Below are 13,030 nucleotides of genomic sequence, written 5' to 3' on the forward strand. Positions count from 1 at the left end.
TTAAAATGCAAATACTGTTAAGAAATGGTGGTAAGTGTCACAATTAATGAATTCTAAATGTCAGTCTATTAAAGAAGCACATTGCGTATGTTTTGTATTCCATGATACACAATTATCAAACGTTTTTAATATTTTTCATATCAAGATAAATGCATATGTACAAGAATACAAGAACCATTGAAACATTCGCACCATTACATTTTATTTATTTTCAGAAGATAAAATACAAAAAACACCTTATTTTAATAGACAGCAATTTGTTGACTTAAATTCAATGACATTTTACTTGTTTCTTCCCTTACGAAAATTAACCATGGTTTTATTATAGTAAAAGTGTAGTAACCACAGTTTTTTGGCAGATTGAGTAGCATTTGTATAACCACAGTTTTACAAAAAATACCATGGTTAAACTATGGTTAGTGTACCAAAACTAAGGTTACTTTGTGGTTACCATGGTTTAACTATAATAACCATGTTTTTTTATTTGTAGTAAAACCATGGTTAATTTTCGTAAGGGTTAGTCTTGTGAAACCTCAAAGATTTTTTTAATCCCTTGTGCACCATAAAATGTCTTGCAGTTGATGTTATTTATTCACAGCTGTCCATAAGGATGTTGAACTGTAAGGAGTCATCGTTCTTCTGACAGTATTTGCCTTTATGAGTCCTTCTCTTGTAAAGCCGCAGAATTCATCTCAGAGAGTTCAACATCCCTCTCTGAGTCCGTGGACACTGTGTGCCTTTAATAAATAAATAAATGATCAATATTTCACATTGTGATCTTATATCAAGGTGCAGTATTATGGAATTTAATATTTGTTGTTGTGGTATTTTGTGTGATTCAGCAGAAAGCAATTTTGGCATCCTTATATACTGGATATATGATCTGAAACTATACCTCCCCTCCTCTATATCCAGAATGTTCTCTGGAAGCTGAACGTTGGTGGTCTCAGGCAGCAGGAAGACCACAGATCCGCTGAAAACTGCAGTGGCAGCAAACACTAGAGGAGGTGCAAAGCGCCACACGTCCTCCAATAATATGATCATGGGGGCGAGCGCACCTCCGATACGGGCTACAAAAGAGGTGTAGCCCAAGCCGCACTGCCTATGAAAGATACAGAGAAGCAGAGTGAGTTGCTTCATTCCAAAGACAAGAGGTACCTCAAAATCAGAGGTTTCAAACTGGGGTCCAGGGACCCGCAGGGGGCCGCATGGGAGTGACAGGGAGTCCGTGGGTAAGGAAAATCAATAATAATTTGGTAAAAAAAATAAAAAAAATAATAAGTAACATAAAATAATTAAGCAAATAAATTCAATTAATTAAAAAAAAAGTGATTGAAATTAAAAAGCAGTTAGTTATTAATTAAATAAATCAGATTACAATAAATGAACATTTATTTATTATTAATATAAAAAATTTTTAACTAGAATTACATAATTAAGTAGTAGAAAAAGAGTAGAAAAATAGCAGAGAAATAAGAGCAGACTCAGAAATGAGAGAGAGCTGGATGCCCAATGCAGTGTGTTATTTATTTAGCTACAGAAATATCAATACAAAGTAACTCAAAATAACTAAAGAAACACTAGCCTGGTTAAAACCAGACCATTGTAAATGGTAAATGGACTGCATTTATATAGCGCTTTCACAGACCCAATGGCCACCAAAGCGCTTTACAATTTGCCTCACATTCACCCATTCACTCACTCATTCATACACCGACGGGCGACGGCAGCCATCCAAGGCGCCATCCAGCTCGTCGGGAGCAGCTGGGGTTAGGTGTCTTGCTCATGGACACCTCGACACTTGGTCAGGTGGAACCGAGGATTGAACCACCAACCTTCCGGTTTGTAGACAACCCACATGAACCACTGAGCCACTGCCGCCTCATTTGATAGGAACATTTAGAGTATTTATCCATTTCCATCTTTTTGGAAGTCGAAGTAATCACGCCGGTATGAGTTGAGTTGTCACGCCGGTATGAGTTGTCACCATTCTCAGTTGTAACTGAGTTATGGTCTGGCAAAGCGTCATAGACAAATCATTTCCAGAGGGGCGTCACCAACGGACGTCGCGGATAGACGACGGCCATCGGCTCTGATCCTCAACAACTCATCTCCATACCGGCGGGATTACTTCGACTTCCAAAAACATGGAAATGGATAAATACTCTAAATGTTCCTATCAAATCTGACTTGTAACGCTGCCCGAATCATACACTGTTCCTTCGTTGGCCAGAGGAGAACTGGCCCCCGACTGAGTCTGGGTTCTCCCAAGGTTTTTTCTCCATTCTGTCACTGATGGAGTTTTGGTTCCTTGCCACTGTTGCCTTGGCTTTTGGCTTGCTTAGTTGGGGACATTTAATATTCAACAATATTATTGATCTGCCTTACTTAAGGTGGACGTTGACGCAATTTTCTTCTAGAAACAAACTTTGTTGTATTATTTTCATGTTATCACTGTGAAGCTGCTTTGATACAATCTGTATTGTAAAAAGCGCTATATAAATAAAGGTGACTTGACTTGACTTGATAGACCTAAAACCAATCAGAGCGATGAAGGAGATGACGTATGCAGAGCGGCGGAGAAACATCTCCGAGTGTTGTTCTTTGCTCGGTTTTTAACAAAAAGGAAACGTTCAAATCGCTGAAAACAGACGCGATAGCTGATTCGAACGAGTGATGTTCGACGGCGGCATCCATCTTTGTAATGTAGGCTACAAAATCTGCTTCAAAATCCCAGCGCTGTCGTCATCGTGTAAAATCCGCCCCAACGTTTCTGATTGGTGCCGCGATTTCGGCGGATTGGAAATGGGCTTGAATGAGCTCTTTGCCAGACTAACTTTCAGAGCAAATCTAAATTTGCCGGAAGTTGACTGGGTTTTCCCAGGCTAAAGAAACACAGAACATCAGGAACAAACTGAAAACACGGAGTAAAAAGGAACAAAAATCGAAACAGCCACTACTGGACAAAACTAGACCAAAAACATAGTGCTTGTAGTGTTTCTTTACAAAGTGACATCGCCAAGGCCTGGCAGCATAATACAGAGTTTTTATTCGTTTTCGTGAATCCGTGTGAATGAGGATCGTTATGACAATGTTGTTGTCTGTACGCAAAAAAACGCAATACCCTTAAAATTTCAAAAGCTTTTGTTTTCAGCCCACCAAAATGCTGTTGATGTGTAAGTAGCCAAAACACATTAAAAGGTTTTAGTTTTTGTTGAAAATGGCAGCCTGATCTCACGGCAATTCGTACGAATTTTACGAGGTGGCTAATTCGTACTAATTCATACGACCTCACTCGTACAAATTCGTACGATTTTTGCTAATTCGTACATATTTTACGAGTTACCAAATTCGTATGAATTCGTACGAATGACCTACCCCTGACCCCGCCTCTAAACCTACCCATCACGTGGGTTTAGACAAATCGTACAAATTCGTACGAGTGAGGTCGTATGAATTAGTACGAATTAGTCACCTTTTAAATCACTCGTACGAATTGGTCGAGATAGCGTTGAAATTGGTGACTTGTAAACGGGCCCTAAATACACAAGATAACAAGGGCTGGAACAAGGAACAGGTGTGGGTAATGAGTTGCTATGGAGACTAACGAGGCAGCAATGAAAACTGTGTCTCATTTCGAAGGCTGCATCTTCCCGAGGTTACATTTGTCAGCCGTACACGCCATCAAGCGCCATCTCATTTCAGAAAAGTAACTATTATAACATTGACCGTTATTCCTTGTGAAGCATAAGTTGTATTTTTATTATGACTTTGGGATGTAATGTTTACTTTTAAGACATCATTGATAACATAAGTAGCTGACAAATGCGACCTCCAGAGGACGCAGTCTTCGAAATGAGACACAGCTAAATAAAACAGGAACTAATCACAGGAAGTCAAACAGCAGGAACAATAAAAACAAAAATACACTTCAAAATAAGAGTCCTTAAACAAAAAACAGGGGAAACAAGACATGAGTTGTGACAGAAATAATCTAACAAACTAATTTTAGATTTATAATATTAACTTTTCAGTGTATAAATCTGGGTGTTTATAAAAAAGATTGACGTCTTTAAAATTTTAGGATGGGGGTCCCTCACACGAGGATGGTCATATTTGGGGATCCGTGGCATATGAAAAATTGAAAACCCATGGCAATAACATTTTATCTAAAATAACATTTTAAACATCATTTTATCAAAAATTTTACAAGTGCTGTATTTTTTTAAATACCGGAGTACTGTTGGGTAGAGCTCAGATGTGTACAAGAAGGCAATGGTAAAGGCTGCCTCTGAGAATCCCTTCCCAATAACTGCAATTCCTGTACGCACAACAGCCAACTCTGCAGATGAAACAGCACAATTCTTCAGTAATTCATATATCCACCATCAAATATGGTAAAGAGGTCAAAGATAAAGATGTAGCATGATAAAGAATGAAGAAGTACCTGTTGGGATTATACTGTTTAGTCCAATCAGTGCTCCTGCTATAATGAGAGACCACGCCTGGCCGTTTCTCCGTCCAATCCTATCCAGAGTGAAGTAGGTCCCAACCTTAGCTGGGACTTCAATGACTCCATAGACAAACTGCGTGAGATAGATGTTCAGACCAAACCCAGTGATGTTGAAGCTGATGCCATAGTAGGTAAAAGCAACTGCAAACCTGTCAATTCAAATAAAGATTGTTGATTTAAAAAATAACAGCTGTTGACTTTTATATCACAATGGAGAAAAAAAAGTCCATACCAGAAAATCCCTGACAAAAGCACAATCTTCCTCAGTTTCGGTGTCCTCACTAGATCAAGGTAGGAATGATCCTTGTCAGAGACCTCAGAAATGGTGATTTTCTTTAAGGTCTATATATATAGATGACAATCAGATGTTTTATTTAGTTTTTAATAAAGAGATAAAGGATGTGTTCAAAATTGGTTATAACAATTAAAAGCTCGGCTAGGTGTTTACCTCAGTTTCTAGTTTATGAGTGTACTTTCCATTCATCTTAGCGCACTGAGTGAGATACTTCTGTGCCTCTTCTACCCTGCCTTTGGCCAGCAGCCATCTTGCTGACTCAGGAATCCACCTTTTGAGGTGAATTGCAAAGGAGAAAAATAGACATTTAGAGGCCTAAAAAGATGCATTATATTTTTGTAAAAACATAAATAATCGTGCACCCGTAATATCTGTAATATTTGTTAATTCATAATAAATAGAAATCGGACAATATTTTATTTGTATTTTGTTTGTATTTCAAATCCCACCATTTTTTTCTGGTCCAATAACCCGTTATTCTTTCACTTGCAGTTCCACCACTCACCACCAGGCAATTATGCCAACAAGGCAAGGTGATGTCACTACCAGGATGAGGTGGCGCCAGTCCCTGATGAGATATGCCAGAAGAGCCAGAAGCATGTTCCCTACACTCCATCCGAGACTGATGATGGTACCCGTAAATGTGCGATGTTTAACGTCTGTCCACTCAACACCTGCGGAGTGAGCAGAGATCATGTCGGTGAAAACAACACTGTGAATAATCTGGTAGAGTTTTAACAGGGATCTTTTCAGATTATGTATTTTATTCTAAGCAACATGATACTTTCTCAACCTATTTTGCTCCCAGAAACTAATTGAAATATACTTTTAATTAGCAAGGATGCATCAAATTGATAAAAAGTGAAAGTAAGACATTTATAATGTCGCAAAAGATTTCTATTTTGAATGAATGCTGTTCTTTTGAACTTTCTATTCATCAAAGAATCCTAGGCTCAGTTTTGATCATGTTGACTAGAGAGATTGAAGATTAAAGAAATGATAAATTGATATATACACAGGGCCACTGTGGTGATAGACATCCCGGTCAAGGCAAGTCCGCACAAGGTTCTTGCTATGGCGAACATCACGTAAGATGTAGAAAAAGCCTCGACAATTCCAAAAATAGCACTGACCACAAAGGACACCTGAATCATTGGCTTACGACCAAACCTGTGGAGTGATTTGAAAGACATATTTAACCACACAGGATATTAGACCGTTTTATAAGAGTGAAAATCACATGGAAAATGTCTCTTGCTCTTTACACACATAGCCTGAGGTATTAGCAGTTTTAGATGTGGGTTTAGCTGTGACGTTCCGTGACAAATAACGATAACTCGAGAAAAAACTCTATTGTGAATGATAAGAATCTGTACAAATCAGCTATGCAGAACAAATAAGGGGAATTAATCATTTTTCAACCTCAGACATGTGAGTAAAGACACTTTATTGTAGTAAAATCATGTGACCAACTTTTTGCCTAAGGATATGGATATCGGATATGGTCCAAGGAGCAAGTTCAAATAATTGGTCATAGAAAAAATAGCATGGAACAAATGATTCTAAAACATAATATTAATAAACAATTACATACTTGTCTGCCAACTGGCCAAACACAACAGCACCGATTGTCACTCCGATGAAGAAAAATGTGGCAAGGGCTTGGTTTAGCTTTTTGTCGTCACATACCAGGTCCCACTAGAAAAAGAGAGACAAATCACACCTTGATAAAGTCCTTGCAGATTTCTTATATTGTCTTTGTTAGAGAACATACAGGTGAAATACAGTCCGTGAACAGCATGAAAATGAATTAATACATTTTCATCAACATATAAAACAGTGCCGTGATTCTCAAGATGGCTTACAATGATTTATAATATGACAAAACATGCTTTAAAATAAGCTAGAACATGCTAAATATCAAGTTGCAAACTGGAATCGTATTTCTTATTTTAAATGATTCCCTCAACAACTCACATTTATTTAAGAACCAGGCTTGTCATGGTCTTGGAAAACCAGATTTTCAGAATTTTCAGTGTGAATTCTAGACCCGGAAAAGTCATGGACATTTCTATAATGAATAGGAATTATTCTAGTTATGCCAAACTATAAATTAACATTTGTGAGTAAAATCCGCATAATCAGGAGAGATTGAAAAAAATAATAATAATTTAAATTCATTGGTAATCAAAAGTGTAAACCCTGAAGAACATAGTTATTGAAATGCATGGAATTATATAATTAATAATTATTTTGTTCAATTCTTTTAATATAATACCACGCTTAGTTTAAGTAAATAAAAAACTGTAAAAATGAGCACCTTTGTCATTACATCAGAATTACAATATATATATTGGGGCCTTTCTAATGTTGTCTTTGACAATGGGGGGCCTTTGAGTTGATGATAGTCCACTGAAATAGAGGAAAATGCCTTGTTTATTCTTACCTCCGTGGCGGTTGTTGAGGTGAACTGTGAGCGGTCATATGTCCATCCTTGCTGGCATGGCACTGACACATTTGATCGGTTTCCATACAGTAGGGACAGGTCACCATTAGGGTTAAAGTCCAAGGGAATAGGGTACATCTTGCAGGAGCTGTAGGAGCCATCTGCATTACGTGGGATGCCAAAAGCCAGAATCCGTGCCGATTCACTGTCGTTCTCTGTGCCACCTGTGTACCGGCCGTCCAAGTGAGGCAGGGCACAGTGGTGGGATGGCACACCTGAGATGAAGTTGTGGAGCAGGAAATGCAGTGGAAGGATGACCCGTGGGAGCCACAGGATGTATAGAACCAGAAACTGGAACTTGTTGAAGCCACCAATTTCTTGAAGGACGTCCTCAAACCTCATAGCTGAAAGTTAGATAAGTTACCAAGTAGATATGATATCTGTTTTTTGGGGGGTTTTTTTTGCGAATGCTCGTTCTACTCACCCATCAGAATCGAGATCTTCTCAATGAAATTTCCTCTTTTCTAGAGACACACTTGGTTTGGTCTACAGTGAACGGCGAATGGAGAGTAGTCTGAGGAGATGAGCAGTGCTGAATTGCTATATGTTATCATAATACTGTTCCCTGTCACGCTTTTCAGGGCCTGAATGAGACACAAGAAGGTCTTTGTCTTGGTAAGCTCAAGAAAAAGAAGAATCCCAGGCCATAAAAGTTCACTATCCCTCACCTGACTAGCCGGAGAGAGGAAAAGGAAAAAACATTAGTTCCACATAAAAATGATTCTGTGGTAAATACTACACGTAAATATCAGCGTTATAAATAAATACCACAGAAAAGTTAGTTCAGGCGAGAATTTAAAAAACAAAGTAAACTCTAAATTAGTACTCAATTTAAGATTGTAGAAATGAAAGCGTAAATATCAGCGTTATAAAATGAAGTAAAACCTACTCAACTTTCTGATGCTTGTGTTCCCATCATGCACTGGGGCATTATTTAATTAATAAGGTTGCATTTTTCACAGTTTTCCAGCTATATTTAAACTGTTTTATCGTTGCTTTTGTTGTTAGGTTTAGTAACCTGCTGTTCATTTTACTCAAAATGACAAATTCATTCTCAAAAATGATCCAACGAATGTTACCGTTATTGTGTATTTTGCACCAAGTATTGAGGTCTCATGCGTTTGGCTGGGTACCACATTAATTTTATTATGTAGATATGTCGTCCACACAATATCCACTGTATTGTTTACTTAAACATTTTAAGGAAAGTGTATACTTTAAAAGCATGGCTTAATTTAGTGTTGAGTTAAATGGACATGAAACAGAGTATTGCAAGGTAAGCTTAAACTGAGTAGAAATGATTACTCACCAAACTCTAATTGGCCAAGTTAAAGTCACTTATTTTCTTAATTATACTTAATTCCAAATATGAGAGTTACTTAAAAAAGCTGTGTGCAAAAAATGAAGTGTGTATATACACAACGTGTAACACAAGCGAGTTGACTGACTCATTCGTTTTGCGTAAATCAGACATGTACCTGCAAAAACGGAAATGTTTTTAATGACTGTGAAGTGGAATGTGTCACTTGTAGAAAAACAATAACATAACACACTAAGACTTGATCATTTTATGCTCCTTGTTCCAACAGAAATCTCACTTAACATCTCACCATTGTAATCAGAGCAAAAGAGGTGAAAATTGTTCATTTAGAAATAATCCGTATTGACAATTATTAATAATGTGTGATTTCTGCCATGCTTAGAAAATGAGATAACTCAGTGTAGAACCCACAATATATTCCTTTAAGAAAACTAAAACCCAAATACTTTACCATTTCCTTTGCCTGATAAAAATAAAGAGGTCTCTGCAAGAAATACTGAAAAGAATATATACAAGCATACAGCAGTATCATCAAACACTTGTAACAAGCTAAAGACAAGGCATGCCCATCATCACAAGGTTTACAAAGAGGGCCGAGCTGCAGACCAGAGGAAATTTGTGCATTTGTCCTTGGATATGTGGCAGATTTGACAATGTTCTGTGTCTGGTGGTTTATAATCATTTGTGCTGCCTAAATACACATAATATACTGTATGATTGATTTAGATGTTGTAAATAATTATACATTATTATTGTGTGTCAAGGGTCAAAGACAACTTGGCATCTAACTAATAATAAAGTACACCTTCAAAAACATATTGAATTAAATATGCACAACAGAACAACACATATACAGTATAGCACCGATTAAGCTAAATGTGACATTTCCTCCATTATATTCCAAAAAACTTCCAGTAAAGTGAAAGTTCTACATTGTTTACCCTTATAGTACAACATAAAATGATTTGGTGCAGAATCCAAAATAAGAACTATAGCCATTCATAGATTAGGAAGAACATTAAATTAATTAAAAAGGTTAATTTTGGTCAATGGGGCCGATTACATGTTGAGGCAATATGTTCAAGTAGTTGAGAAGAAACAATCCCAGTAAACAGCAGTCACCGTGTCTTATCTGGCTGCAGCTGTTTTGATGCTTGTGCTTTTTTCCCTTTTCATGGGTACTGTGTTCTTCGAATGAGCAGAAGCTTTGGTTTGATTCCTTACAGGTGTATTGGTGGGTTGGTTTGGTGATGGTTTGGCATCCTTTGCAGGACCACTGCAAGTAGTAGTCCTAGACTTCAGTGGGAGATCCACAGTGGTACGGAGGGCAAACGGCTGCTTGCGAGATTCGCTAACTGCAGTTCGTAGGGGTAGCCTATGGGGCGAAGGACTAGCTATACGGGTTGAAGAGAAAGTGCAGTTTGTGGTGCTTAAGCTGCGACGAGACGAAACCGGAATACAGGAGAGAGGCATGCGATTGCTTCCACTTGGCTTGGTAGAACAAGATAATGTTGATTTTGATCTTGTGTGAAGTGCTGGAGCACTTGATCCTGATTGTGGTTGTACCTTTGACCTAAGGTGAATAAACCAAAATACAATTTAATTTACCACATTCATACTTTTGGTATGGTGTCAACTGGATTGTGTAAAATTCTGAATTAAAGAAATGGCTCCAATTTAATTCTTAAGTGTGAATTTAAATGTTCTTCATCCTATTTGAAAACTGAATTGGAATTTGAGTTGGAGTTGCAATCCAAAGAAATTCAAAATCAATGCATTCTCAATTTGATTATAAATGGTGCACAACCCTGGCTGTCAAACATGCTTGAAGTGAACTTACCCATTGCTTGCCTTTTGTTCTAATTTTGCATTTCCAGCTTCAGGTTGGATAACAGGAGCCACTACTACTAGTTTAGTTGAAGGCTTTCTTATTGGGGTAACTGGCCGTGGGATCCTGCTGTGCCACTCTGTTTGGTACTTTTCCTCAGCCTTCCTCTTGAGTTTCTTGACAGAATCATCAGATACGTGAATATCTTCCTCTGAGCCTGTAGTAGAAAGAGTCTCTGAAGGTCTCTTGGGCTCGTCTCCAGAAGATAGTGAGGATGAAGTCCTGGAATTTAGTCTCATCCAGCGGCCCTGACGTTGTCTTTCTACAGCTTGACGGGCCAGGTCTTGCTGCATGGCTCTTCTACGCAGTCGCTCTTTGGTGGGCAGGGATTGTTCAGATCCTGGCTCGTCTTCTGGGACTAGGATAGGAATTCGACTTTTGCTCCTTGGTCGTGGAGGTTTAGAAACACTTTCAGGTACTGTGTTCTCCTCTTGACATTCCTCTTTTAGTTGTTTATCCTGTTTGGATTCATTTGATGAACCTTGATGGATGGGTTCCCTAGACTCTAAGAGTAGAGGAACCACAAGACCTTCCCATTTTTTAGCAGTCTCATTTGGCAAAAACCCATGCAGAACATTGAGTACCCGAGGTTCCTCTGTAAGAGTCTGAGAGGTCACTTCAGACTGGACACACGCTGCAACTCCTCCTGGCTCTTGAGAAAGGACTGACTTGTCTTTTATCCGCTTGATTTGGGATTTGCCTTCAACCTCCTCTAAAACTTCAAGAACCTGTGCGCCACTGGAAGACATGACATTCAGATGGGTTGTCTCTGCAATGTGTAGAAAAGTTCGCTCCACTTTGGAGAAAGGGGGTGATGCAATTGAGGCTGAGGCCACCAAAGCTGTTGAGACAGTTACCACCAGTTTAGATGTTTGTATGGATGGGTCAACACTAATTGCATCAGGTTGCCTTGCATCTGAAGACCTCTCTGCCTGCTTTATGTCTTCCTGGACCTGTACCTCTAGTTGACCAACTTCATCCAACTGCTCATTTTGAGGGGCATCAGATCCCGCCACAGCTTGCTCCACATCCGTCGCATTTATAACACTGGGAGACTTCTTTGTGTCTCCTGGTGAAAACAAAACAAGGGTGTTTGAGACGTCCTCTTGGTCAGGATCTACTTCAGCAACAGAACCCGGTTCTTTTGGCTCCTTGTGCGGATCATCGGCCACTAATGTGGAAGGAGCCCCATCTTGACTACGTTCAGTGCTCTTTTCGCTTGCGCCACTACTAGATTCACTCTTCGTGACATCGTCATCTCTGGGTCCCTCATCTTGTGTTTCAGGCGGTGTGGCTGTGAAGGCCCGTCGCTGGTGTAGGCTTCCTGTAAGCATGACGGTGAGGAAGTCGGCTCTCTTAGCCTGCAGTTTAGGAAGGATATGAAACATCTCCTTCTCAGAGGATGGGGATTTAGTCCTGTAGTCAGTAGGTGACAATAGAGGCTCACTCGGGGTTGGGCCCTAAAGGATAACATAAAAATGCTAAAGTTACAATACTGCCATATTGGTAAGGCAGTGTAAGAAAAATCATGGGAAACAACAAGATCCTGTTCAGTGAGATATTCCTGGAAAACACTTTCCAGCAACACATACTTACTGTATATGAGGACATACTGTACTTCATAATTGAGTTTTTACTTTACTAAAGTACTTTACTACTTTACTAATACTTTTTCTAATTATTTTATTAATTTCTAATAGATAAAATCATTGCTATACATTATGCAACCACACAATACAACTATTTTTTTTTCTCAAAGACTTTAATTATGTTTAAATTGTACACAAGCTTATTAAGATTGTCTAGATTACATACATAAAAAAGGCACAAAAATGTGTTAAAGAATTTTCCATTTTACAGCAGCCAGTCATATTTAGCTTTTTTTCAAGTGTATCCAACATACAGGTTTTCTATACAATACATACAGACTAAAACCAACCAGATAACATGCTTTTATGTATACAGTATTGATTTAATTTCTCTTTCTTAGATATATATGTACAATTATCCTATCATTTAAAAAAAGTTTAAAATACATGCTTAACTTGGAAATATTACAAGCATACTGTACAGTGATATTGTGATAGAAAAGGTAATATGCTTATTGTACATCAATCTAACAGATCACAGCCCATTTACATTACATAGCAATACCAGACTGTCATTGTAAATAAAATCTTGCTCTTAAATTACTTGCCTGGTTAAATAAAACCTTCTGCAACTTATTTTTACACTGTTATTTAACAGCACACACTTTTAAATTAGCGCTGTTACCATTGACACATAGTTGTTTTAAATTGCAAATATACTGAATACATTAAATATTGACAACAGTCGGTGCTTGTATCAGCTCCTTCAAGAGCTTGTTCTGTGTACATTGTTGCTTTTCAGCTGTGTATCGGTGTCAACATAGTAGAGTTCATTGTAGTTCAAGTGAAGCTTCTCACAACACCAAGCTAAGATCATCACTCCCTGCAGACATGATTATGCTCCACACGTCCTTGATC

At 38.3% G+C, this 13,030-nt stretch overlaps 2 protein-coding genes across 5 annotated transcripts in view; both read right to left on the minus strand.

Annotated features, from left to right (window-relative positions):
* Nucleotides 1-198: 198 nt before the first annotated feature.
* slc22a7a (solute carrier family 22 member 7a) lies at nucleotides 199-7,843 on the minus strand. The gene is made up of 11 exons (XM_056248690.1): nucleotides 7,739-7,843; nucleotides 7,255-7,658; nucleotides 6,403-6,506; nucleotides 5,824-5,978; nucleotides 5,314-5,482; nucleotides 4,962-5,079; nucleotides 4,746-4,855; nucleotides 4,448-4,662; nucleotides 4,234-4,342; nucleotides 896-1,102; nucleotides 199-737 (listed from the first exon to the last, which is right to left on the minus strand). The coding sequence occupies exons 1-11, from the start codon at nucleotides 7,740-7,742 to the stop codon at nucleotides 656-658; spliced, it is 1,677 nt and encodes a 558-aa protein (XP_056104665.1). The 5' UTR covers nucleotides 7,743-7,843; the 3' UTR covers nucleotides 199-655.
* A 1,024-nt stretch (nucleotides 7,844-8,867) lies between these two features.
* ttbk1a (tau tubulin kinase 1a) overlaps nucleotides 8,868-13,030 on the minus strand; it is a 30,384-nt gene continuing 26,221 nt past the window's right edge. For all 4 annotated transcript variants that reach the window (XM_056248692.1, XM_056248694.1, XM_056248691.1 and 1 more), the window contains 2 exons: nucleotides 10,476-11,983; nucleotides 8,868-10,208 (listed from right to left, as the gene is read on the minus strand). In XM_056248692.1, coding sequence (XP_056104667.1) covers nucleotides 9,764-10,208; nucleotides 10,476-11,983 — 1,953 coding nt within the window. In that variant the 3' untranslated portion in view covers nucleotides 8,868-9,763. The remainder of the gene's footprint in view (nucleotides 10,209-10,475; nucleotides 11,984-13,030) is intronic.

Source organism: Rhinichthys klamathensis, unplaced genomic scaffold (genome assembly GCF_029890125.1).
Source record: "Rhinichthys klamathensis goyatoka isolate OS25496 unplaced genomic scaffold, OSU_Roscu_1.1 h1tg000056l_1, whole genome shotgun sequence".
Classification (NCBI taxonomy): domain Eukaryota; kingdom Metazoa; phylum Chordata; class Actinopteri; order Cypriniformes; family Leuciscidae; genus Rhinichthys; species Rhinichthys klamathensis.